The sequence below is a fragment of the Salmo trutta genome, chromosome 13, assembly GCF_901001165.1.
Source record: "Salmo trutta chromosome 13, fSalTru1.1, whole genome shotgun sequence".
NCBI lineage: Eukaryota > Metazoa > Chordata > Actinopteri > Salmoniformes > Salmonidae > Salmo > Salmo trutta.
This window is the reverse complement of record NC_042969.1, coordinates 36,324,996-36,352,861: the sequence shown is the minus strand read 5'-3', so window position 1 is coordinate 36,352,861 and position 27,866 is coordinate 36,324,996. Positions and strand designations below refer to the sequence as shown.

The following is a 27,866-nucleotide window of genomic DNA, read 5'->3' as shown; positions in this document are numbered from 1 at the left end:
CACTCTTACTGACAGTTGAGGCTGCTTTGCATGATGTATTGTTGTCTCTACCGTCTTGCCCTATGTGCTGTTGTCTGTGCCCAATAATGTTTGTACCATGTTTTGTGCTGCTACAATGTTGTGCTGCTGCTATTGTGTTGCTACCATGTTGATGTCATGTGTTGCTGCCATGCTATGTTGTTGTCTTAGGTCTCTCTTTATGTAGTGTTGTGGTGTCTCTCTTGTCATGATGTGTGTTTTGTCCTATATATATATATATATATATATATGTATATTTATTTTTTTATCCCAGCCCCCGTCCCCGCAGGAGGCCTTTTGGTAGGCCGTCATTGTAAATAAGAATTGGTTCTTAACTGACTTGCCTAGTTAAATAAAATGAAAATAACATAAAACTCTAGTATTTCTGTGTAGAGTAGAATTAACACATACCAGACTGATAGTGTTGATTGTGTCTGTTCTGCTGGTTGTCTTGTGTTGTTCACTTTAGGACAGATCAGTCTACACTACCGCTCAGTTGGACGGAGCCCAGGTCCCCCCGCTCTGCTCTGTTCTCTTCTGTTGAGGCTATGAACTGCATCAGACCCTTTCTCTATGTGGGAATTCCCCATGTATCTCTAAAAACATTGAAATAGCTTCCCCCCTATTCACCAGTTTCCTTATTAAAAAGCGCCTCTCGGAAAGACGCTCAATGTGTCGGTGAGTTTCTTTGCTTTTTTTTCCAAATTGTATATATAGATTTAATTTTGTTAAATGTTATAAGATAGTTAATCTAGGTTATTAACAGTCCTGTGTTGAAGCTTTTTGACTCTGACTTGGTCATGCTAAATGAATCATCTAATGTGCTTAAATGGGAAAATCAAGTTAGTGAACAAAATGCTATTGATTGTTAACATTAAAAAGGTTACTTTTATCGAGAATATAATTCTTAATATCTCAGACAGATACATTATAAATATGATACTCTTTCTGTAATCTAAAAATAACGTTTTGATGTAAAAAAACAACAACACTTAAATCCATTTATGTGATGTAATATAATCTCTTTAACTGATTTGGAGAAAAAAAAATGTGCAAACCTTTCTAGAGTCATTATAGGTCATATTTGTTCCAAAAACACATCAGAAATTATAACATGACATTTCTGTAATCACTCCAAATTAAAAATGATACAGATTTTACAATTGGTGTGCATTAACAGTACAGCTGAGTTATGAATAACAAACCCAATACTGAACAGTGGACACCATGCAAATATCAGTCAGCTTTTCCAGACTGGCCTTCTATTCAGCACATATCCAATCAAGTTAAAGTCTAGATGTGGACTTTTCACAGTATTTTGTGCTTGAGGAGAAGCCAAAAGTGAGCCATGTATTGCGGCAAATTCATTGATGTCCATTCCTACATAGAAGAAAATAACTTTGATATTAAAAGAATATTAGTTAAAATGTTTTTGTTAAAGTTGAATGACTAATGTGCTCGAGACCCGAATGAGAAATTGACAGTCTTCCCGTGACCCAAATCGTCCTCCAATGATTCAAATTAAGAGCAAATAGTACCCACCTCTCACATGCCCAGGGCCCACTTTTGGTCCTGACCCATATTTTAAGAAATCCTGGGCTAGATCAAGGGCCAGTATCCACTCGGACAGATCAAAAAATATTTCAATGGAGATTGGAAACTTATGTTAGATCTGTTTCCATCTACTTTATTCTACTCTACTGTACTCTATTCTACTGTATTCTACTCTACTGTACTCTATTCTACTCTACCCTACTCTACTCCATTATATTGTATTCTACTCTACTATATTCTACTGTATCCTACTCCACTGTACTCTATTCTACTCTACTGTACTCTATTCTACTCTATTATACTGTATTCTAATCTACTGTACTCCATTCTACTCTATTATACTGTATTCTACTCTACTGTACTCTATTCTACTCTATTATACTGTATTCTAATCAACTGTACTCCATTCTACTCTATTATACTGTATTCTACTCTACTGTACTCTATTCTACTCCATTCTAATGTATTCTACTCCACTGTACTCTATTCTACTGTATTCAACTCTACTGTACTCTATTCTACTCTATTATACTGTATTCCAATCTACTGTACTCCATTCTACTCTATTATACTGTATTCTACTCTACTGTATTCTACTCTACTCCATTATATTGTATTCTACTCTACTATATTCTACTGTATCCTACTCCACTGTACTCCATTCTACTCTATTATACTGTATTATACTCTACTGTACTCTATTCTACTCTATTACACTGTATTCAACTCTACTGTATTCTATTCTACTGTATTCAACTCGACTGTACTCTATTCTACTCTATTACACTGTATTCCAATCTACTGTACTCCATTCTACTCTATTATGCTGTATTCTACTCTACTGTACTCTATTATACTGTATTCAACTCTACTGTACTCTATTCTACTTTATTAAACTGTATTCGACTCTACTGTACTCTATTCTACTCTATTCTACTGTATTCAACTCTAATGTACTCTATTATACTGTATTCCAATCTACTGTACGCCATTCTACTCTATTATACTGTATTCTACTCTACTCTACTCAATTATATTGTATTCTACTCTACTATATTCTACTGTATCCTACTCCACTGTACTCTATTCTACTCTACTGTACTATATTCTACTCTATTATACTGTATTCTAATCTACTGTACTCCATTCTACTCTATTATACTGTATTCTACTCTACTGTACTCTATTCTACTCCATTCTAATGTATTCTACTCCACTGTACTCTATTCTACTGTATTCAACTCGACTGTACTCTATTCTACTCTATTACACTGTATTCCAATCTACTGTACTCCATTCTACTCTATTATGCTGTATTCTACTCTACTGTACTTTATTCTACTCTATTCTACTGTATTCAACTCTAATGTACTCTATTCTACTCTATTATACTGTATTCTCCTCTACTGTACTCTATTCTAATCTATTATACTGTATTCTACTCTACTGTACTCTATTCTACTGTATTCTACTCTACCGTACTCTATTATACTCCATTATATTGTATTCTACTCTACTGTACTCTATTCTACTCTATTCAACTGTACTGTACTCTATTATACTCTATTATACTGTATTCCAATCTACTGTACTCCATTCTACTCTATTATACTGTATTATACTCTACTGTACTCTATTCTACTCTATTATACTGTATTCTACTCTACTGTACTCTATTCTACTCTATTATACTGTATTCTACTCTACTGTACTCTATTCTCCTGTATTCAACTCTACTATACTCTATTCTACTCTATTATACTGTATTCTACTCTACTGTACTCTATTCTACTCTATTATACTGTATTCAACTTTACTGTACTCCATTCTACTCTATTTTACTGTATTTTACTCTACTGTACTCTATTCTACTGTATTCAACTCTACTGTACTCTATTCTACTCTTTTATACTGTATTCTACTCTACTGTGCTCTATTCTACTCTATTATACTGTATTCCAATCTACTATACTCTATTCTACTCTATTATACTGTATTCTACTCTACTCTATTCTACTCTATTATACTATATTCTACTCTATTGTACTCTATTATGCTGTATTCTATTCTACTGTACTCTATTCTACTCTATTATACTATATTCTACTCTACTGTACTATATTCTACTCTATTATACTGTATTCAACTTTACTGTACTCTATTCTACTCTATTATACTGTATTCAACTCTACTGTAGTCTATTCTACTCTATTATACAGTATTCTACTCTACTGTACTCTATTATACTCTATTATACTGTATTCTACTCTACTGTACTCTATTATACTGTATTCTACTCTACTGTACTCTATTCTACTCTATTCAAAACCAGCGAGCCAATGTTCAAGATAAGCAATACAGCTAAATTATTCCTGTTTAGCAAGGCAACATTTTGCAGGGTTTTTTTTTGTTTCACAATATAAACGATTTGTTGGTTATGTAACGCCAAATGTAAACATTTTGCAGAGCGAGAAAATGTATGTTGCTGAAAAACAGATTTGATTAAGCTTTAGCTCAGCGGGCTTAAACTGTCTTTAGTTCCAACTGGGTTTGAACTTAGGTTGTCTGCGTGCCGTCTGACTGGGTTTGATGGATAAAAATATAGCAGAGTGCCAAATTTTAACCATTGGTGGTTACCTGGACTGACATGAGTGAACTGTTGTGTCGACCCCCATACCGGAAACAAAGCTTTTCAGTCTTTGTCGGTCTAAGGTTGGCTCGGAGGGCTGGTTATGGCCATGGTTGCCTAGGATACTTTCTAAATGTAATCCGTTACAGTTACTAGTTACCTGTCCAAAATTGTAATCAGTAACGTAACTTTTAAATCTGATTACTTTCAGATTACCTTCCCCTTAAGAGGCATTAAAAGACAAAAAGTATAGATCAAATGCCTTAGGTTTGTCATCATAGTGGTTTCTATGGTCAGACTCGCTCAGGTGGAACAAACTTAAACTTGTGCTTTTTTTTCCAATGCTGAATTGAATGTAATTGAAAAAAAACATACTTTCGGAATTTAAAAGTAATCCAAGAAGTAATCATCCAGTTTTTCATAAGTATCTGTAATCAGATTACAACATTTTTGCTGGTAATGTAACTGATTACAGTTACTGTTTTTTGTAATCAGATTACATTACTCCCCAACCCTGAATATGGTGTCCAATAGGTCCTACAGACCATGGAGAATGAGAGAGGCCTCTAGTGGCAAAAAGACTGTATTATCATGGGCATCGCCATTGAGGCCTTCCACCATTTTAATGTAGTCAAATGGTTGGGACTTCCTACTTCCTTGGCTGATCTCTCCTAGTGACACTGTTGGACTCATGTCCAACCGAGTCATCAGGAGAAATCAGCCAATCGTGAAGAAGAAATTGACTACTTCAAAATCAGTGGAGGCTGGTGTGAGGAGCTATAGGAGGACAGACTCTGTGTAATGGTAGGAATGTAATTAATGGAATGGAGTCAAACATGTGGTTTCCATGTTTGAGACCGTTCCATTTAATTCCATTCCAGCCATTACACAAGAGCCCGTCCTCCGATAGCTCCTCCCACCAGCCCTCACTGTTCAAAATGGAGCCCGTGCTGTCACAGACGCTTTAATGGCACATATGCAAAGGTGAGTCATCTGTCTAACTCTATGGTAAAGACAGGTCTGCATTGTGTCTCACTTATTTTAGTCAATAGCAGTTCATGTTTAGGTATTATTTTATTTTCCACAAGATGTCTCTATTGGTTTTGGTTGCATCTAGTATATGGAGGTCACCCATCATGAGATTCCTATCTTTGAAAATAACTGAGCAGAAGAACACATTTTGTTGATCATAGGCCTATCTGCAGTATAGTATATGTATCAAGGTTGTCCCAGAGTTCATATGTGCATAGATAGAACATAGATAGAAATAGTCATTCGTCCTGTAGAGCTTTTAAGGGAGTAGTGAAGTCTGTGACTGTACTTCAGATTCTGCCTAGAGGTGCAGAGCTATAAAGGAGTAGTGAAGTCTGTGACTGTACTACAGCCTCTCCCTAGAGGTGCAGAGCTATAAAGGAGTAGTGAAGTCTGTGACTGTACTTCAGCCTCTCCCTAGAGGTGCGGAGCTATAAAGGAGTAGTGAAGTCTGTGACTGTACTACAGCCTCTGACTAGAGGTGCGGAGCTATAAAGTAGTAATGAAGTCTGTGACTGTACTACAGCCTCTCCCTAGAGGTGCGGAGCTATAAAGGAGTAGTGTAGTCTGTGACTGTACTACAGCCTCTCCCCTAGAGGTGTGGAGCTATAAAGTAGTAATGAAGTCTGTGACTGTACTACAGCCTCTCCCTAGAGGTGCGGAGCTATAAAGGAGTAGTGAAGTCTGTGACTGTACTACAGCCTCTCCCTAGAGGTGCGGAGCTATAAAGTAGTAATGAAGTCTGTGACTGTACTACAGCCTCTCCCTAGAGGTGCGGAGCTATAAAGTAGTAGTGAAGTCTGTGACTGTACTACAGCCTCTCCCTAGAGGTGCGGAGCTATAAAGGAGTAGTGTAGTCTGTGACTGTACTACAGCCTCTCCCCTAGAGGTGCGGAGCTATAAAGGAGTAGTGAAGTCTGTGACTGTACTACAGCCTCTGACTAGAGGTGCGGAGCTATAAAGTAGTAATGAAGTCTGTGACTGTACTACAGCCTCTCCCTAGAGGTGCGGAGCTATAAAGGAGTAGTGAAGTCTGTGACTGTACTACAGCCTCTCCCTAGAGGTGCGGAGCTATAAAGGAGTAGTGAAGTCTGTGACTGTACTACAGCCTCTCCCTAGAGGTGCGGAGCTATAAAGTAGTAATGAAGTCTGTGACTGTACTACAGCCTCTGCCTAGAGGTGCGGAGCTTATAGCTAAACTCCTTAGTTGCTACATATTTTGGGGGACTTATAAATGAATGATATATACCCATTGATTTCTGAAGAATATCATATATAAACACTTCATGAGATTAGTTCAACAGTTGTACCCCATCTCAACCCAAAATATACATTTGTTTTACACCAATGTTTGTAAACAACATAAATAACATGGTTCAAATCATAATTGTGGTATCATGGACGGTAAGTCCATGCATCTATAGCTCTGTCTATGAATTTGAGAGTGGTTACATGTCTCCAGGTCCATCCCTCAGCTTTTTACCAAACCAGAGGCTGGTTGAAGGCTTTGTTATTGTTTCAACTAAGGATTCTAGCTTTAATTAAGGTCACCGGTTCAAGCCTTGCTCTGGCTGCAGTCATCCATGCCCCCCCAATCAATCCCTGAGCTACCAATGTTTGGAGCAAAACACTGCACTGTTTTTTTAAAGATTAAACCAGCCTGTGTCAAGCTTCTGCATTGGTCGGCCCGCTTGTCAACCACAACTGTTTACAACATCAAACGACAGCGAGGTGGAATTTCCCAGGTTACAGCAGACACCACTTCCGCAATTGGTGTCTGGGTAAATCGATGGAGCCACTGAAGCAGAAAGGTAGCTAACATAAGCCAAAGGTCTCTTTGTTTACCATGAAATTGATAGAAAGTTGGCTAGCTACGTTGTCTGGAATCAGACACTGGTTTTGATACGTAGCAAATGACTAGTTAGTTTGCTATCCAATATATATTTTGTCATGTTAGCTATAATTTGCATGACATTGTTAGCCAGGTCGTTATCTTGTAGAAATACTTTCACTTAGATATAACGTTAGCTAACGCGAATTAGCTATCGTTTAAGTAAGCAAAATGTTAGCTTGCTATACAGTCCGATTTGCTACTTTGTTAGCTGACGTTAACTAGCTAATGGTTTTTCAGCATCTTAGTATAGCAACTGAAATGACTAACGTTAGCTAACTAGCTTCATGGCTAGCCATAATTGTATCGTTAGTTAAGCCAGCAGTGTAACTATGGGATGTCGCTCCTAACTACTGAACCGCGAGATATGTTGTTTTAGCTTGACATCTAATCAGTGACTGTTTTCTGGACTGGATACTTTAGCCGTCTCTTCTTCTAAGCAATAATGAACGAAGAAAGACAAGCCGAAAAGACAGTGAGTTGGGTCATGTTGTGGTGTTGTCGGGACTCTCGGTGGACGTCATCACATCTCATGACAACATCCAGTTTGAATGATGGCGTTTTCTAAAATAATATATTGTCTTTCATTTCATTATTCTATTTTGCAACTGAGATCAACTGCACTAGCTAGTGTTTATCTAATCGTCTGGTTACTACTGTACAATGTCTTTTGTTTCTCATCTGTCTGGCTGGAAGTTCAGTTTTTAATATTGGTCATGGTCATTTTTCAGGCATTCTCCAGTGTGGCATTTTAATAGCATTTTTACAACGTTGTTATCACTCAATGACTTGACCACATCAGTGTTTGTAAGTTACACATTTAAATGATTGTGTCCTGAAATAGCTTTTACAGAAGTCCCCTTTGGTGACATTCTAATGTGACTGCATTGTAAATGGTTTAGAGTGGGAAACCAAAACAATGCTTTTTATGTAACCAAACTTCTCTTACAGCCATTCGGAAAGTATTTAGACCCCTTGACTTTTTCCACATTTTGTTTACGTTACAGCCTTATTCTAAAATAGATTACATTGGGTTTTTTTCTTTATCAATCTACACACAATACCCCATAATAACAGAGCAAAAACAGGCTTTTAGAAATCTTTGCAAATGTGTATGAATTATTTAGATTTTTTTTTAAAGACTAACATACCACATTTACATAAGTATTCAGACCCTTTACTCAGTACTTTGTTGAAGCACCTTTGGCAACGATTACAGCCTCAAGTCTTCTTGGGTATGACACTAGAAGCTTGGCACACCTGTATTTGGGGAGTTTCTCCTAGTCTTCTCTGCAGATCCTCTCAAGCTCTGTCAGGTTGGATGGGGAGTGTCGTTGCACAGATATTTTCAGGTCTCTCCAGAGATGTTCGATCAGGTTCAAGTCCAGGCTCTGACTGGGCCACTCAAGGACATTCAGAGACTTGTCCCAAAGCCACTCTTGTGTTGTCTTGGCTGTGTTCTTAGGGTTGTTGTCTTGTTGGAAGGTGAACCTTCGCCGCAGTCTGAGGTCCTGAGCGCTCTGGAGCAGGTTTTCATCAGGGAGCTCTCTGTACTTTGCTCCGTTCATCTTTCCCTCGATTCTGACTAGTCTCCCAGTCTCTGCCGCAGAAAAACATCCCCACAGCATGATGCCGCCACCACCATGCTTCACCGTAGGGATAGTGCCAGGTTTCCTCCAGACATGACGCTTGGCATTCAGGTCAAAGAGTTCCATCTTGGTTTCATCAGACCAGAGAATCTTGTTTCTTATGGTCTGCGAGTCTTTAGGTGCCTTTTGGGAAAATTCCAAGCAGGCTGTCGTGCCTTTTAGTAAGGCGTGGGTTCCGTCTGGCCACTCTACCATAAAGGCCTGATTGGCGGAGTGCTACAAAGATAGTTGTCCTTCTGGAAGGTTCTCCCATTTCCACAGATGAACTCTGGAGCTCTGTCAGTGACCATCGGGTTCTTGGTCACCTCCCTGACCAGGGCCCTTCTCCCCATATTGCTCAGTTTGTCCGGGCAGCCAGCTCTAGGAAGAGTCTTGGTGGTTCCAAACTTCTTCCATTTTAACAATGATGGAGGGCACTGTGTTCTTGGAGACCTTCAATGCTGCAGACATTTTTGGTACCGTTTCCCAGATCTGTGCCTCGCCACAATCCTGTCTCTGAGCTCTACGGATAATTCCTTCGACCTCATGGTTTGGTTTTTGCTCTGACATGCACTGTCAACTGTGGGACCTTATATAGACAGGTGTGTGTCTTTCCAAATAATGTCCAATCAATTTAATTTACCACAGGTGGACTCCAATCAAGTTGTAGAAACATTTCTAGGATGGTCAATGGAAACCTGAGCTCAATTTCGAGTCTCATAGCGAAGGGTCTGAATACTTATGTAAATAAGGTATTTCAGTTTTTTATTTTAAATTTGCAAACATTTCTAAAAACCTGTTCACTTTGTCATTATGGGGAGTTGTGTGTAGATTGATTTAGAAAAAAAGTTATTAAATACATTTAGAATAAGGCTGTACCGTAACAAAATGTGGAAAGTCAAGGGGTCTGAATATTTTCAGAATGCACTGTATATGAGGGAGTAGGAGGTTGGTACTTCTCCTCCTGTAGGAGGTTGGTACTTCTCCTCCTGTAGGAGGTTGGTACTTCTCCTCCTGTAGGAGGTTGGTACTTCTCCTCCTGTAGGAGGTTGGTACTACTCCTCCTGTAGGAGGTAGTATGAGGTTTGCGCTTTGTAATATCAGGCTAAAGATCATCTCAATGTCTATTAGTTTTCCCCTTAGCCATGTGTGCTAGAGCTATTGACTTAGCCTGGTCCCAGATCTGTTTGTCAACTCCTTGTCATTCATTGCCATGCCATGGAGTTGACATGATAGCACAAACAGATCTGGGACCAGGCTACTAAAGTCTAGGTTCTCTCATCACAAACGGTAAACATGACATGGGCCTATTTCCCCGTATTGTAACAAAAGTTACTGAGCACAGTCAAAACACATTCCCTAACTGAAACCTCCCACACAGCTCTGCCTCTCTTGTTCTATTGGTTCTTTCCTATTGATGTTTCTGTTCTGTTGTTCCTCCAGTTCCCAGCACCATGCCTGGTAAGTGAATCAGTGGCGATGGAAGGAAAAGGGCCCTATCGTATCTACGACCCCGGCGGGGGCGAGGCTAAGGCCAGAGAGGCCAGGGAGGAGGGCAGCAGTGTTGGAGGGAGCAGCTATAGACTACTACTGGAAGAGAACAGCGTGCTCCGAGAGAGGATGAAGGGACTCAAGAGCTTAGGTCCGTACCTGCTTTTGTGACATAGCCTACCCCTCTGGTCTAGATCACCAGCTCTTTATTATGGTCCTAATCTCTCCTGGACAGAAAACAACACAGAAACATAATTGGGCATCTGACCAAATTACGCCAGATTTGAGTTCTGGGTTAATTTTAAATGATTATACTCCATGTAATACAACATGTCTTTAGACAACATCTACCTGTATTATTGTAGGCACTTGTGACATTGTACCAATGCCACTGTACATCAGTAGACCTGGGTTATTATAGGGACTTGTGACATTGTACCAATGCCACTGTACAGCAGTAGACCTGTGTTATTGTAGGGACAGCAGTAGGTTAACTACACCTCCGATCCAAAGTTTTACATCTACTCATTCAAGGGTTTTTCTTTATTTTCACAATTTTCTACTTTGTACAATTAATAGTGAAGACATCAAAACTATGAAATAACACATATGGAATCATGTAGTAACCAAAAAAAATGGTAAACAAATCAAAATATATTTGAGATTCTTCAAAGTAGCCACCCTTTGCCTTGATGACAGCTTTGCACACTCTTGACATTCTCTCAACCAGCTTCATGAGGTTGTCACCTCAAATGCATTTCAATTAACAGGTGTGTCTTCTTAAAAGTTAATTTGTGGAATTTCTTTCCTTAATGCATTTGAGCCAATCAGTTGTGTTGTGACAAGGTAGGGGTGGTATACAGAAGATGGCCCTATTTGGTAAAAGACCAAGACCATATTATGGCAAGAACAGCTCAAATAAGCAAAGAGAAACGACATTCCATCATTACTTTAAGACATGAAGGTCAGTCAATACGGAAAATTTCAAGAACTTTGAAAGTTTCTTCAAATGCAGTCGCAAAAACCATCAAGCGCTATGATGAAGCTGGCTCTCATGAGGACCGCCACAGGAAAGTAAGACCCAGAGTTACCTCTGCTGCAGAGGATATGTTCATTAGTTACCAACCTCTGAAATTGCGCCCATATAAATTCTTCACAGGGTTCAAGTAACAGACACATCTCAACATCAACTGTTCAGAGGAGACTGTGAATCAGGGCTTCATGGTTGAATTTCTGCAAAGAAACCACTACTAAAGGACACCAATAAGAAGAAGAGACTTGCTTGGGCCAAGAAATACGAGCAATGGACATTAGACCAGTGGAAATCTGTCCTTTGGTCTAGAGGCCAAATTTGAGATTTTTGGTTCCAACCCCCGTGTCTTTGTGAGACGCGCTGTGGGTGAACGGATAATGTCTGCATGTGTATTTCCCACCGTAAAGCATGGAGGAGGATGTGTGGGAGTGCTTTGTTGGTGACACTGTCAGTGATTTATTTAGAAATCAAGGCACACTTAACCAGCGTGGCTACCACAGCATTCTGCAGTGATACGCCATCCCATCTGGTTTGGGCTTAGTGGGACTATCATTTGTTTTTCAACAGGACATTGACCCAACACACCTCCAGGCTTTGTAAGGGCTATTTTACCAAGAAGGAGAGTGATGGGAGTGCCGCAACAGATGACCTGGCCTCCACAATCCCCCGACCTCAACCAAATTGTGATGGTTTGGGATGAGTCGGACCGCACAGTGAAGAAAAAGCATCCAACAAGTGCTCAGCATATGTGGGAACTCTGTTGGAAAAGCATTCCAAGTGAAGCTGGTTGAGAGAGTGCCAAGAGTGTGCAAAGTGTGGCTATTTTGAAGAATCTCACATATAAAATATACACTGCTCAAAAAAATAAAGGGAACACTTAAACAACACATCCTAGATCTGAATGAAATAAATAATCTTATTAAATGCTTTTTTCTTTACATAGTTGAATGTGCTGACAACAAAATCACACAAAAATAAGCAATGGAAATCCAATTTATCAACCCATGGAGGTCTGGATTTGGAGTCACACTCAAAATTAAAGTGGAAAACCACACTACAGGCTGATCCAACTTTGATGTAATGTACTTAAAACAAGTCAAAATGAGGCTCAGTAGTGTGTGTGGCCTCCACGTGCCTGTATGACCTCCCTACAACGCCTGGGCATGCTCCGGATGAGGTGGCGGATGGTCTCCTGAGGGATCTCCTCCCAGACCTGGACTAAAGCATCCGCCAACTCCTGGACAGTCGAGCGAGACATGATGTCCCAGATGTGCTCAATTGGATTCAGGTCTGGGGAACGGGCGGGCCAGTCCATAGCATCAATGCCTTCCTCTTGCAGGAACTGCTGACACACTCCAGCCACATGAGGTCTAGCATTGTCTTGCATTAGGAGGAACCCAGGGCCAACCGCACCAGCATATGGTCTCACAAGGGGTCTGAGGATCTCATCTCGGTACCTAATGGCAGTCAGGCTACCTCTGGCGAGCACATGGAGGGCTGTGCGGCCCCCCCAAAGAAATGCCACCCCACACCATGACTGACCCACCGCCAAACCGGTCATCCTGGAGGATGTTGCAGGCAGCAGAACGTTCTCCACGGCGTCTCCAGACTCTGTCACGTCTGTCACGTGCTCAGTGTGAACCTGCTTTCATCTGTGAAGAGCACAGGGCGCCAGTGGCGAATTTGCCTATCTTGGTGTTCTCTGGCAAATGCCAAACGTCCTGCACGGTGTTGGGCTATAAGCACAACCCCCACCTGTGGACATCGGGCCCTCATACCACCCTCATGGAGTCTGTTTCTGACCGTTTGAGCAGACACATGCACATTTGTGGCCTGCTGGAGGTCATTTTGCAGGGCTCTGGCAGTGCTTCTCCTGCTCCTCCTTGCACAAAGGCGGAGGTAGCGTTACTGCTGCTGGGTTGTTGCCCTCCTACGGCCTCCTCCACGTCTCCTGATGTACTGGCCTGTCTCCTGGTAGCGCCTCCATACGCTGACAGACACAGCAAACCTTCTTGCCACAGCTCACATTGATGTGCCATCCTGGATGAGCTGCACTACCTGAGCCACTTGTGTGGGTTGTAGACTCCGTCTCATGCTACCACTAGAGTGAAAGCACCGCCAGCATTCAAAAGTGACCAAAACATCAGCCAGGAAGCATAGGAACTGAGAAGTGGTCTGTGGTCTCCACCTGCAGAACCACTCCTTTATTGGGGGTGTCTTGCTTATTGCCTATAATTTCCACCTTTTGTCTATTCCATTTGCACAACAGCATGTGAAATGTATTGTCAATCAGTGTTGCTTCCTAAGTGGACAGTTTGATTTCACAGAAGTGTGATTGACTTGGAGTTACATTGTGTTGTTTAAGTGTTCCCTTTATTTTTTTGAGCAGTATATTTTCATTTAACAATTTGATATAATTCACTATTATGCTACAAGATAGAACATAGTAAATATAAAGAAAAACCCTTGAATGTTCTAAAACTTTTGACCGGTAGTGCACATGTGATCTATCTGACAGATCTCAAGACCATACCCACCCCTCAACACTCATCACACTCCTCTATCGATATTAGTGTTATGACCTATGCATTATAGCTTCATATTCTATTCTCATAGCGTTGTAGGAAGAATGTGGTTAGACCTGATTCCATTCTTTGGTTATGTGCTGTAATGTTTGCAGGGAGTTTCTCTAGTGACTTGTGACTAGTAAGTTTTTGTTGGGTTGGTGTGGTCCATTCTTTGGTTATGTGCTGTTTATCTGTAATGAGTAATGTTCTCAGGGTCTGCATGATTTTAGTTGTTAGTCATCAGAAACACTAGCTACTGTCTATCCTTCATGTATTATAGGTCATGTAGACTGTGAATAACATATTCAGCTATATGCCACAACCCAAAATGAAGAAGCGACTACTTCAAATCAAGATGTTTCTAACCGTCTGTCTATCTGGTGTGTAGGAGCTGTTTGTTACTGCTGTAAATACGGTTGTTGTTACTAATGGTTTGTCTGTCTGGTGTATAGGAGACCTGTTGGAGGAGTCTCAGTGGGAGGCGTCTAAGTTGCGTCAGCGTGTAGAGGAGCTGGTCAGAGACAACGAGGCCTTGAAGTCTTCTACCTCCAGCTTCGCTACCAGTCTCTGTATGGGAGGACCTGTTCAGACTGAGACACAGGGTATGCTATCAGAGATGTGGTTTCCTACCTGATTATTCATGATTTGCAGCAATATGTCATCACCAATGGCCCAGTGCAGTCAAAAACGTGATTGTCCTGTGTTTTTTGAAATTTTTTATATACATTTCCACACTGAGTTTGGCGTAATATTGTGAAAATGCTCATGTAATTTTAGTGTAAGAGCTGATTTGAATAGATCACCTGAAATTTCAGCCTGTTTTGGTGGGATGTAGTTTTGGCTTTGGTGACATCACCAGTTAATAGACCAATAAGAGGTCATAATCTCTTTCTGTCAATAACAGCTAATTTTCATACCACTCCCAGACACTCCTAGCAAAATTCTTGCTTGAGAAATTACCCTTTGATCAGAAGCTATTTTTAATACATTTTTGACCCTATAACCCGTGGTGTGACTCCTAACTGTTTCAGGTCAGGGGAAGCTTCACCGCCAACCCAGTATGGACCAGAGACCGAGTCAGTCGTGTCTCTCAACGGAGAAAGCCCTACATCATGATCAGCCCAGCGTAAGTAAACAGAGATTTACTTTATATTTTATAGACAATGTGCTGGGCTGCTCAGCCTGCTCAGCCTGCTCAATAATAAGTACAGCCTCATTAGCCTACATCTGAAACATAACATTTACATGTCCGGTGGTGGTGTGCTTTTTATGTCTGTCCCAACTGGTTTCTGGCTTCCAGCAAACGCTAACTGAAAGTAGTTTTCATTTTAAACGGTTCACTTACGTTCAATATATTGTAGCTACAAGTGTCAAGCCATATTGGTTAACTAAATAGTCGTATTGGTTTACTTAAAGGGATAGTTTGGGATTTTGGCAATGAAGTTCCCTTTTTCTACTTCCCCAGAGTTGGGTGAACTTGTGGATATTTGTTTTGGGGGGATGGGGGGGCTCTGTGTGTAGTTTTAAGGAAGTCGCTAACTGGCATTAGTGCAGCATGCTAGCTGTTCTCATAGACTTCCAGTCATTGCGCTAATGCTAGTTAGCCTTGGTTCGGGAAACTACCTCTAACTTCCTCCTTACTGGACGCATAAAAAAAAAAAAGAAGGTATCCAGGAGTTCATCTGACTCTGGGGAAGGAGATAAAGGGCTTCATTGCCAAAATCCTGAAGCATCCCTTTAATACTGATCAGTCTGGATCATTGCCCTCTTTGGTGCTTGTAGGAAGGTCTGTCTGAGTTTGAGGTGTGGAATATGGAGGAGAAGACCTCTGATACCCAGACGGTAAGTACAAATTTTCATGCGAGGGTAGCTAACAATAACTGGGCAAAAAATGGGGATGTACAAATTTTCATGCGAGGGTAGCTAGTTTGTGTCTAAATGGCTCAAGTTCAGCAAGATTGTTCTCTCTCTCTATCTCTCTATCTCTCTATCTCTCTATCTCTCTCTCTCTATCTCTCTATCTATCTATATATAACTTCCAGTTAAACTGAGTGGTTATTTTGGGCCCTGTACAGGGCCAGACACATCCCCCCCCCCCCCTCCCAAAAAAACTAAAATATGATCAGAAAATAGAAAGTGACATATCATTTAATAGCTACACGTCTTCCCCATAAACACCATAAATCATGCTCTATGTTCTTATTCATAGAATACACAATATAGGTCAAGTCACCAAAGGTGCAAGTTGTGTAATTGGTGTCATATTGTATTTCAAATCTCTTATTCACCAACATGGGGACAATTGTCAGTTTTTACATTTTTTGGGGCCTATCTCTGTAGTAGACACATTTTGATTTTGGACACCTTCATTAGAATTCCTCTGTTACCTTTTCTAACAGTACTAAAGCAGATCCTCTGTACCGCCATACTGACTGGACAGGACTGTGTTTGTAGGACTTAAGAGTTCTGAAACCAAACGTGCTTTATGAGGGTAGTATACAATATTCATATGTCGTTTTAGAAAATGCCACCAGAGTTAAGAGGTTTAAAAACCATTGAACATGATCGTTATACCTGGTGAAGAATCTAAGAGCAGCTCCTCAAGTTTCATTTCCTTAGCTCTCGATTGTCTTTGTTCATGTCTTCTATATCAGGAACTTCTCCTGTGTCTCTTCTCTAGTGAGTCAACTAACAGCCAACTAACTCAATACTGGTAGCTCGACATGAGTCAGCACAGGGAATGTCCACGATTATTACTGACCACACACACAAACGCCTGCAGTTAGGGAATGCCTGACAGGGAAGAATGTCAGTCACAGAATATTCCGGACTGATATGGTATAGAATCAAATGACTATCGCTGATGTAATGCATCATCACCCAAAAGTATAGGAAAGCTGTGACACATTTTCACAAGTCTATAGACTGACTCTGAGCCGCTGAAACGTTTAGAAGAAGCTCAATCTTAATGGGGGTTTTGCTTCATTGTACAATATTGCACAACATGTATAGTACTGCATTGCATATAGGATATGGAGCGTTACTTACACGATTGATCAATCAATACAACACGGAGGGATAGACTGACACACAGAGGAAGACTCTATCTACAGGCTGTATGATTCAGATGGGATTTGTCCTTATTTTTATACATCTAGTATCCATGAAACTAGAAATATGTTGTTTTGACATTACTTGATTGGTGTCCTGTCCAGTCAGTATGGCAGTTCAAAGGTTCTGACTGGTGTTTCTCAGGTCCTCTCTGTTTTACTATTGTTTAACTCTTATCTTTTTTTAATCTTAGTTATTTTATCTTGATGTCATATTTGTCTAGAAATGTATTGTTTTTGAGGTGCTGTATAAATCAAGTTTGATTTTGATGTCCAGGCTGGTGCAGGAACAGGACAGCTCCCTCAGGAGAACCAGGAGTTAGCCAGCCAGCTGCAGCGTCTACAAAACTCCTTCAGTATCTTTGCTGAGGCGTCCAACCCCAACCAGCTCCTAGCCCACCTGGGACGCATGGCCGTCGAGTTCCACCACCTCTCCTCCAAGGTCCAAAAGAACGAGCAGAGGACATCCCTCCTACAGGTAACTGACAGGGGTGAGAGGCAGGTAGACAAATGTCCACACAGGTATTTCAAAGACTGGAAATTAAGCCTGAATAGCGAATAACAATTATGTGTGTGTGTGTGTGTTGTCATTCCTGATGCTGAACCAAATTATGTTGCAAAACCAAGGCACCGTCTACTCTTCCTGGGTCCAAATAGGAAACAAAACACAACAAATAAAATGCGTAACACAATACATCATATAATTCAAAATACAATTTAAAAAGTATATATTAAAATGTGTGTCTCTTCACAGTCCCCGTCGTGCTGTAAGGTGTTCTTTTATCTGCTTTTATTGCTAGCTTGAGTTACCTGGGGTGGCAGAATTCCATGCTACCGCACAGCAAGCCGTGCTGGAGCGCCAAGTCTAGGACCAAAAGGCTACTTACCAGCTTCTGCCCCCAAGCTGTAAGAACTGCTGTTAATAGTCCGGCCACCCAGACTATTGCTTATTATTACGGGGGACTGGAGCACTAGCATAGCGGTTCACTATGTTGAAGGAGATCATCCTGGAACCACTGTGGTTAGGGAGAATCCCCTCTCTTTTAAAGACTGTTGGTTGCTCCCACAGCAAGTCAAAATTGTCACAAACGGAGGCATTCCTGTATTTGTAAAGTTTCTTCAGGAACTCCTTTAGGGCAGCGAGGCGGCTGTAACTTTCCGAACCCATTCTATAGCACGGCATCGGGCCAGATAAGATTATTCACTTCCCTGTGCCAACAAGGGTGTTCAAGACAATGTTGTAGTCCTTCTACAGTTCCTCAGATTGCTGAAAGCGATTTGTCGTTAAAGCCAACGTGAGTGACGATGGTGCCAGTGTTAGAGTAGTTGGCTAGAACGGGGCAGAAGGGAATTGATGTCTCTGACACGGGCGCCTGGGTGACATTGGACCTTGGTCAGCCCACAGGCCGTAGGGCAGGCCAAAGTCTCTCACCATCGAGCGTCCCATGATGACTGTGGTCGTGATGGAGTCCGATGGGGAAGGAAAAGGGGGAACAGAACGGGACTGCCTTGGTCAGGGGGGAGGTGTGTGTCTTGGTACAGGAGGAGAGGGCTGTGTTACTAATGCTTGTCCTTCTCTTTGTCTAGACTCTTTGTGAGCAGCTCAGACAAGAGAACAACGAGCTGAGAAAGAAGATGGAGGAGGACCTTCAGTACAGAAACGGAGACATGGAACTACTGAGGTGAGTTTTTGTATTTTCTCTGGATTCAGTTTCATCTCCCCAGGGGAGAGAAGCAGTTTATTTATTATTGTTAATTGAAACTGAAGGTTGGCTTTATACTGTTTTTCTGCTCCTAAGTCAAGTTTAGGACTTTGTTGGAGTTTATTGAGCTTAAATAAAGGCAATAAACACTTGGTAGTCAGTAAATTATAAGTGGACTTTCACTTTTCTTTTTCACAATGATTCTCTGTCCAGCAACTACAAAGGTTCAAGTGAAATGACAGTTGGTCAAAGTTTTTTGTTTTTGATGATTCCTGGAATTGCCCTAATATTCTCCCTACCTCAGTGGGGCTGTAGGGTCTTCCCAGAGGATATCCTAGGGCTCTGTCAAGCTGCACATTACTCTACTAAACACTGCGATACATATTGTAGATATCTCTATAACTGCATAGTAACACTAACCCTGCTTTCACTCTCTGGTCACTGCAGACCAGAGAACCTGAAGCTAAAAGAGCAGAATACGGGAGCAGGAGAGACCGCAGCAGAGAGCGAGGAGCAGCCAGAAGCCAAAGAAGATGTGGTGAAAGAGGGAACTGCCAGTGTTAGATCCAAGATGGAAGTCAGCACACCGCAGAAGGTATGTAAATCCTGCCCCAGAATGAATGGAATGGCACCTGTCTGATTCAGAGGACATTAAAAGCTGGGGGGGGGAGAGGGGGGAAATGATCAGCATGGACATCTAGGAAGCCACAGCATCAGGACGTGTGCTGTTACAGTAAATACTCCAGTTTTAAATACTCTAGTTTCCGTATTGAGTATTGGCAGTATGAGTCAGGTCATTGCCAGGCATCGCAGTAGTGGAATAGTTACCATGACTGATGTCTCATCCTAACGTACAGTATGGGGATGTGATTGACTGTAGTACTACTGTAATGTTGCTGTGTGTGAAATCCTTTTTTATATTGTCACATTGGTCAGTGTAGAATGTCTGAGAGACTTCCCAAAAAAAAGCAAGTGTTTATTTTTATGACACAACTTGTATAAATGATGATCTGTACTAGTGTGGGAAATTTAAGAGCAATGTTTCATATCCTTGTCCTGTTGCAGAGTGGGCTCTATGAATGAATTACGTTTCAAATCATTTATTGCGAAACGCATCATTGTGATGTTTTGACAGTTAGCTTTTTGAAAGTCCTATGTCTTGAAAATGTGATTGCTGACATGGGGGGGAAACATTTTTGGCACTTTATCAACAGTGGACTAATGAAAACAAAAAACAAAAAAACAGGTTTGGTGTGGATTATTCCTTTAAAATTATTTTTTTTTTTAAATAATCGTGTTTTATATCCCTGTCCCACAGCGGAGGGGGAATGCCACAGAAATGGAGAAAGCCCCGGCCAAGCCCTGTGACCCAGAGGCCTACGAGAAGAAGATCAAGCTTCTAGAGAAGCAGAGGAAAGATGTGAGTCCCTCTCAACGTTACATCAGGTGTCCTCTTGCCACGTAGAAAAAGGTCTTTGTTGTAAATGTGTATGAGTACATCCCAAATGACACCCTATTCCCTTTTTATAGTGCACTAGTTTTGACCTGGGCCCATACAAAGTAGTGCACTTTTTATAGGGAGCCGTTTTGGGACGCACCCTTAATAAGGTGTCCTGTTTCCGTTTGGTGGAAGTCTGTGCAAAAATGTGTACATGACGTATTGGTTTCAGTCATATTTCTGTTGTGATGATGATGACAGGTACTGGATGTGAACAAGCAGTGGGATGTCCAGTGGAACTCGATGAAGTCACAGTTTGAACAGAAGGTACGTTCTATCTCTCTCACACACACACACACACTGTGTTCATATAGTAACCTGTGTGTGTTGATGGAAAAAATGCGGTGGTGTGTACTTTGATGGCACCCAGGCTGTGTCTGTGAGTGAGTCAACCACATGTTCTAGTGACACATCTGTCAGAAATCCCCTCACCTCTCTGGTACTCACTGTTCCTGCTGTGGTCCACACACCCACACACTGAGACACACACATTTGAAGACACACACGCCTACACGCCCACGCACACTTCCACGGCTCGGAGATTTGGGGCCAACCCTAAACTGCTCCACATCATTCTGCTGAGTCTGAAATGATGATTCTGATCATTTGTCTCGTTGAAAAGACATACTCCCTGTTTTAAGAGTTTGAACAACCCCCCCCCCCCCCCCCCGATCAGATCACAGACCTGCGTCAGCGGCTAGCGGACTCCCAGAAGGCCGTGCAGGAGTTAGAGGCGGAGCGAGAACAGAGGCAGCGGGACTACGATAAGAAGCTGCTGCTTGCCAAGTCCAAGATCGAGAACGTACAGGTGAGAACCCACAGAAACCCAGTACAGACCCAGTACAGACCCAACAATGTCCTCAAGACGTACACAAACCCAACAACGTACACAACATTTTTGCTGTGTGTGTGTATGTGTTGGTGAGTGTGGGGTCTTCACTGCTGGGAACAGGTCTGTGTCAGCGTGGAGGACTGCTCCAGCCCACTCAGACACGGTCCATTGAGTGTTTCTCACCTGTCTGTTGTGACACAATGACTGTATAATGGACTCAAAATAGCTCATGTGAAGCCAAGGAAATCAAATATGTATGTAGACATAACATGCACAGATGAAGCTAGTCCAGGAAGTGGCGTTGCAGGCTAGCTCAGTGCTGCCCCCTCTCATTGAGTATCTCAAGTCTTATGGCTTGGAGTCTTATGGCTTGGAGGTAGAAGCTGTTCAGCAGTCTTATAGCTTGGGGGTGGAAGCTGTTCAGCAGTCTTATAGCTTGGGGGTAGAAGCTGTTCAGCAGTCTTATGACTTGGGGGTGGAAGCTGTTCAGGAGCATTACCCTCTGTAAAGGTTAAGCGAGGCGTGAGAGAGGGGGGAGGGTAAAGAGACGGTGGAGGAGGGGAAGAGGGTGGAAGGAGGGTAAGAGGGGGACAGAGGGTGGAGAGAGAGAAGAGAGTGAGGGAAATAAGGAGGTAGAGAGACAGACATGAGATTAAATGAGAAGTATGTCAAGCCTGTGATACTCATCTTTTCCCATTGACTGAAATGTACTGAGAAAAACATCAGCTATTGTGACATTTCACCTTTTTGCAAAAACATGCCAGGATGACTATGATATGATGGTCACTGTTAGGTCACCATCAGATGAACTTTAACCTGACAGTCTCTGACATGTGAAACATTACTCATCAGACTTTCACATCCTTCAGTCTGGTTTAAACTGTGAATGAACTCTGAAAAAGTTGAGTTGAAGCAGGTTGTGAAATGGTTGTGGTAATGTTGTATGAATGTTTTCAGGGGGAGAAGGAGTGTCTGAACTCTGAGACCACAGAGTTGAAGCAGAAGGTTCGTTACCTGCAGGATCAGCTGCTGCCCCTCAGTAAACAGAGAGAGTACCAGGAGAAGGAGATACAGCGCCTCAACAGGGTCACTATCGTCTGTGTGTGTACTGTGTGTGTATACTGTGTGTGTACACTGTATGTACTGTGTTCTAATTTACTGTCTCCCTCTGCCACCCTTCAGGCTCTAGAAAAGGCCCTGAACCTGCACCCTCCCCCCTCCTCCCAGCAGCCACTGGGCCAGGGCACCAGCGGTAACCATGACGACAGGCCTAGTAACTTTACGAGGCAGGCGCTGCTCACTCAGATAGCGGTGTTAAAGGAACAGGTCAGTTAGACACACTTAGTACCCGAGGTAATCCTCCTCCTCCCTCACCAACTTAGTACCCGAGGTCCTCCTCCCTCACCAACTTAGTACCCGAGGTCCTCCTCCCTCACCAACTTAGTACCCGAGGTCCTCCCCCCTCACCAACTTAGTACCCGAGGTCCTCCCCCCTCACCAACTTAGTACCCGAGGTCCTCCTCCCTCACCAACTTAGTACCCGAGGTCCTCCTCCCTCACCAACTTAGTACCCGAGGTCCTCCCCCCTCACCAACTTAGTACCCGAGGTCCTCCCCCCTCACCAACTTAGTACCCGAGGTCCTCCTCCCTCACCAACTTAGTACCCGAGGTCCTCCTCCCTCACCAACTTAGTACCCGAGGTCCTCCTCCCTCACCAACTTAGTACCCGAGGTCCTCCTCCCTCACCAACTTAGTACCCGAGGTCCTCCTCCCTCACCAACTTAGTACCCGAGGTCCTCCTCCCTCACCAACTTAGTACCCGAGGTCCTCCTCCCTCACCAACTTAGTACCCGAGGTAATCATCATCCCATTGCTGTATCTACTCTCTCAGGTGAAGATCTTTGAGGAGGACTTTAGGAAAGAGAGGAGCGACAGGGAACGAATGAACGAGGAAAAGGAGGACTTGAGGAGACAGGTGGAGAGGCTGCAGGGTCAGGTGACCAACCTCACCAATCAGGTTAGGAGCTGCTTTCATCTGCTTCCTAAATGGCACCCTATTCTTTATGTAGTGCACATACCTATGGGCCCTGGTCAATAGTGCACTGTATAGGGAATAGGGTACCTCTTGGGACGACGCAGACTGTTTCACAGCACTTTGCATTGAATATGGTGGTTCTCATCTCCTCCACCTCCCATGTGTTGGTTTTCCTGATGTGTGTTCATCCATTTCTGTTGGTTTGCTCCTCCGCCATCTTCTCCAGGCCCAGAGGGAGAGATGCAAGCTGGAGAGACTACAGATGCAGCATCATAAACAGGTACTGTAGTCACCGGGCCTCAGGCCCCCCTTCTCATCTCCCTCTATAGACGGGTACTGTAGTCACCGGGCCTCAGGCCCTTCTCATCTCCCTCTATAGACGGGTACTGTAGTCACCGGGCCTCAGGCCCTTCTCATCTCCCTCTATAGACGGGTACTGTAGTCACCGGGCCTCAGGCCCTTCTCAGGCTCTCTATAGACGGGTACTGTAGTCACCGGGCCTCAGTTCCTTCTCATCTCCCTCTATAGACGGGTACTGCAGTCACCGGGCCTCAGGCCCTTCTCATCTCCCTCTATAGACTGGTACTGTAGTCACCGGGCCTCAGTTCCTTCTCATCTCCCTCTATAGATGGGTACTGTAGTCACCGGGCCTCAGGCCCTTCTCATCTCCCTCTATAGACGGGTACTGTAGTCACCGGGCCTCAGGCCCTTCTCATCTCCCTCTATAGACAGGTACTGTAGTCACCGGGCCTCATTTCCTTCTCATCTCCCTCTATAGACGGGTACTGTAGTCACCGGGCCTCATTTCCTTCTCATCTCCCTCTATAGACGGGTACTGTAGTCACCGGGCCTCAGGCCCTTCTCATCTCCCTCTATAGACGGGTACTGTAGTCACCGGGCCTCAGGCCCTTCTCATCTCCCTCTATAGACGGGTACTGTAGTCACCGGGCCTCAGTTCCTTCTCATCTCCCTCTATAGACGGGTACTGTAGTCACCGGGCCTCAGGCCCTTCTCAGGCTCTCTATAGACGGGTACTGTAGTCACCGGGCCTCATTTCCTTCTCATCTCCTTCTATAGACGGGTACTGTAGTCACCGGGCCTCAGGCCCTTCTCATCTCCCTCTATAGACGGGTACTGTAGACACCGGGCCTCATTTCCTTCTCATCTCCTTCTATAGACGGGTACTGTAGTCACCGGGCCTCAGTTCCTTCTCATCTCCCTCTATAGACGGGTACTGTAGTCACCGGGCCTCAGTTCCTTCTCATCTCCCTCTATAGACGGGTACTGTAGACACCGGGCCTCATTTCCTTCTCATCTCCTTCTATAGACGGGTACTGTAGTCACCGGGCCTCAGTTCCTTCTCATCTCCCTCTATAGACGGGTTTAGCTTGTCTTCACATGTCTGTGGTGATCCTAGTCTGTTAGTATAGGTATTATAGGCTAACCCCTCAGTCATCAGACACAGGTTTACCACCACAGTCATGTGAAGACAAGCCCTATTAGTCTAGTTCCACATAACACTTAAAGACATCCCTGAAGTAATGATGTCAATAGGATGGATTTTCTCCTGATTTAGATAAGTACAAATGGCTGTGTGCTGTGCTTCACTTCCTGTCTGTTTGAGGAGCACCATCTAGGGCTGTGCTTTACTCCAGTTTTATCTGAAACTACTGAAACATTCCTCTGCCTGGCTGAAAACAACCCCCTCCGTATTTTCAGATGTAGATAAACTAGATATGTTGTATAAATCCAAGTGACTGGACGCTGTGCTTCCTCTTCCTGGCTGCTTGCCCTGCCTTACTCTGCTCTGACCGGGGTTACCGAGGTCTGTATCCCTGTGTTCCCTGGTAGGGCCAGCAGGAGAGGCGTACCTCACACCCCTCCTCAGGCACCATGAACAGCCCTCTGAGCCCTCCCTACTATGGTCCCTTTATGCAGGTTGCTCCAGGAGGAGGCTCGGGGCAGGACGTCTGGACAACACACCACCAACCCAGGATACTCAACATCGCAGCAACTGCTGCCGCCGACAGTGTAGCGCAAACGGGACGCGGCGACTTCACACCGGTAAGGGTCCGTATCACAATAGATTTATTAGTGGAAACTGTTTTGCAATGGAAAACTCAAATAAGCGTAATCTTATTGGACTTTTTCAGGTTGTCGATCCCTATTTTGGTTTGTTTTCTTCCGTTTTGGTTCCTAGTGAATGTGACCGAATCCCAATCGGACCGCTAGCTACTACCCCTAGATTATAGCTACTGACAGAGAAGCGTTTTCCCCTTGCCACTAAGCAGCTACTTGCTGTTTGGAGGCTTAGGCCGGGTTACCGTAAAGCACTCTGTGACAATTTATGTAAAAAGGACAATATGAATAAAATGTGATTCCCGGTGCTGTCATCGTTCCCCCAGCCCAGAGGCTCCAGGTGGTCCGGCGCCGGGGATGGTTCCAGACCACCACCAGAGAACACGGGTACGCTGACACAACAGATGGCTACGAAAAAAGGGTTGCAAACTTCTGGAAAACCTGGTTGGAAGATCACTTGGAATCAGGATGCATAAGCAGGAAATTCTGGATCCTCCAACCAGGATATCTGATTGGGAAAGCTATCTGAATATTTTTTTTGCAAAACTCTCTCATTCACTGAGTGGCTGATTGTGTGATTGCTTAGAGTTAAACCTTTTCCTCTACTCTGTCTATAGATCAGTCCACCGCAACTGGGTTTGGAAGAAGAGAGTGATAGTGCTTTCCAGGGTCAATATTCTAAGGTCCTCTCTACCATTTGTTCCCTCCTCGTGGTGGTAGCAGCAGCATGAATCAGTTAGTTTTCAGTTGACCAGGTGTGATTTGAACTATAATGTTCCTACTGAACTGTAGATATTCTGTTGTAATGTTGTTTATACTTGCCTTTTTATAAGCCTACTTGTGAAACACTGTTTTCGCTATTCAGAAATATATTACATCAATATTATAATTTAGATGCGTTTCTTCTTTAACCTCATAATATTTTTTGGGAGATTCAATATCTGCTTCATATGATTCTATGCAGGAACTGAAGTCATTTGTGTGTAATAGGTTGAAATGATCAAAATGTAATATTTAAGACAATATACCTATGTGATTATCGGCTATTGACTATCATCCCACTGCAAATATGTAACGTTTTTACAAAGCTGTTTTGTTACTCGTAGGGTCAAGGGGTCCATTATCCCATGTCAATAACAACCAATACTACTCTATTCATTCCACCGATGTATCATTTATATTGGTAAATTGCCTTGGAATTGGAATCATAGAAATCGTAACTGTGGATCTTTTCATTTCTGAGAATTTGTTCAGTACCATTGGTGTTCTAGAACTGTTACATAAGTATAACTGTTCATAAAAGTGATTTGTTATAATACATTAAACTTGGGAAGTGAATTTAGCTGGTATATCATGCCAAAAAAACATGATTGTGGTGATCACTTATTTATAATCTTCTGTTTTGATGGTTGCATTGACTAAATGTAAATCACTTGTCTTTAGTAATGCTGTTCTTTCTGTTAGTGTACTCCCAATATATTGTAGCTATTGACATCGTATGTTGGTTACACGCACCCTCACAAGAGTACCCGATTGGCCAAAAATGACCAATGTAACACCTTTTTTGATTTAATTGGTTTAAATATTTGATATGTATTGATATCCTAAGGTAGACAAGTCCTCAACATATTTACCCCCCAAAGCTGTCCAGTCATATGTCTGGAGGATTGGGTCATAGGTCGTAGTGAACCCAGGCTTTGTCCCAATAGTCTTGAATGGATTCCTTTCCTTCCCTAATGCTGACAGTTGATAGCACTACTGTAGGGCGTAGGCCTGTTCTGGATGCTGTAAACGTTAGCCTACCTGAGCGCTCTGCTAGCAGAATATGGTCAGTATACTGTAATATGTACATTTTATATTGAGTTAACAGGGTACGATTGGTCTCCATATTGCTTTAACCTGTCAGTCATGTCCTTTTTTTTCGCATCAGAGGGGAAATTAAGCTTTTCTTTTTTAAACGGAGACTCGGCTAACCCCCAAGGATCAGTCAGTCAGCGATTACCTCAGTGATAAACCACCTCAGCCAGACTCCCGGCCCTGGTCAAAAGTCCCTTTTATATAGGGAATAGGGTGCTGTTTTGGCCACATCCTTGACTCCGCTGGCTTCCAACAGCTCCATACTAATGCCTATCAATCTACAGTATCTATCCGGCAGTCCGGTGAACCTCTGTGATACCGTCAAGAGCCGGCTTGAATTCCAAACCCAGCCTTGTACCTTACCCCAGGTACTTCTGTTGATCTGAGGAATGGATAGGTGTTGACAAAATGGCTCAGTTATTTCACGACAAAGTGGATTTATTACCATATTGCGTTTACTTTACCGATGCTTTGATATCTCCACTAGTGTCTGGAGTTTAAGGGGCGAGGGGTTGGTCACTACCCTGGAGCTCCAATCCTTCTGATGTGTGATTTGGTTTGGTGGTGAACTAATGTTCTGTATCTCCTGAATCAAAGCTACATAGGATTGCATATGTATGGTATTATAAACCTTTATGTTGCATTCAGACTGGTAAAGATGGGTGTTTATTCACAATGTTCACAGTAAATCCAGTTGGATCAGACTTATTTTTAAAGACAGATTCCAGAATGGTCCAATAGTTGAATGGGGATGTTGAATTGCACTTTGAAAGGAATGCTTTGTTTTTTCCACTCTGGCAGTTGTCTTTTTGTGGTGGAGTTTTGCAGGAGGCAAAAGCACATTACTGATGTGATGAGACTTTTTGTATTTGACTGGCTTAATAAACATATCCTAAATGTTTTCATACA

General features: G+C 42.8%; 1 protein-coding gene and 1 long non-coding RNA gene across 7 annotated transcripts; both read left to right on the top strand.

The window, feature by feature from the left end:
* Window positions 1–584: 584 nt before the first annotated feature.
* Window positions 585–27,862, top strand: LOC115205738 (TNFAIP3-interacting protein 1). 6 transcript variants are annotated; one of them, XM_029772016.1, is made up of 18 exons: window positions 7,095–7,599; window positions 10,196–10,394; window positions 14,296–14,445; window positions 14,875–14,969; window positions 15,626–15,685; window positions 17,231–17,431; window positions 18,541–18,635; window positions 19,104–19,251; window positions 19,975–20,076; window positions 20,356–20,421; window positions 20,831–20,962; window positions 21,944–22,072; window positions 22,169–22,312; window positions 22,878–23,003; window positions 23,248–23,301; window positions 24,960–25,091; window positions 25,427–25,487; window positions 25,718–27,862. In XM_029772016.1, the coding sequence occupies exons 1-18, from the start codon at window positions 7,570–7,572 to the stop codon at window positions 25,753–25,755; spliced, it is 1,962 nt and encodes a 653-aa protein (XP_029627876.1). In that variant the 5' UTR covers window positions 7,095–7,569; the 3' UTR covers window positions 25,756–27,862. The 6 variants fall into 6 exon arrangements, with proteins under 6 accessions (XP_029627879.1, XP_029627878.1, XP_029627876.1 ...); XM_029772017.1 differs by having other exon boundaries at window positions 7,096–7,599; window positions 24,960–25,085; XM_029772019.1 differs by lacking the exon at window positions 7,095–7,599 and adding an exon at window positions 585–696 and having other exon boundaries at window positions 25,427–27,862.
* Window positions 9,650–10,083, top strand: LOC115205743 (uncharacterized). Its single transcript, XR_003880668.1, has 2 exons — window positions 9,650–9,750; window positions 9,801–10,083. It is a non-coding gene; the product is annotated as an uncharacterized LOC115205743 (long non-coding RNA).
* Window positions 27,863–27,866: the final 4 nt, after the last annotated feature.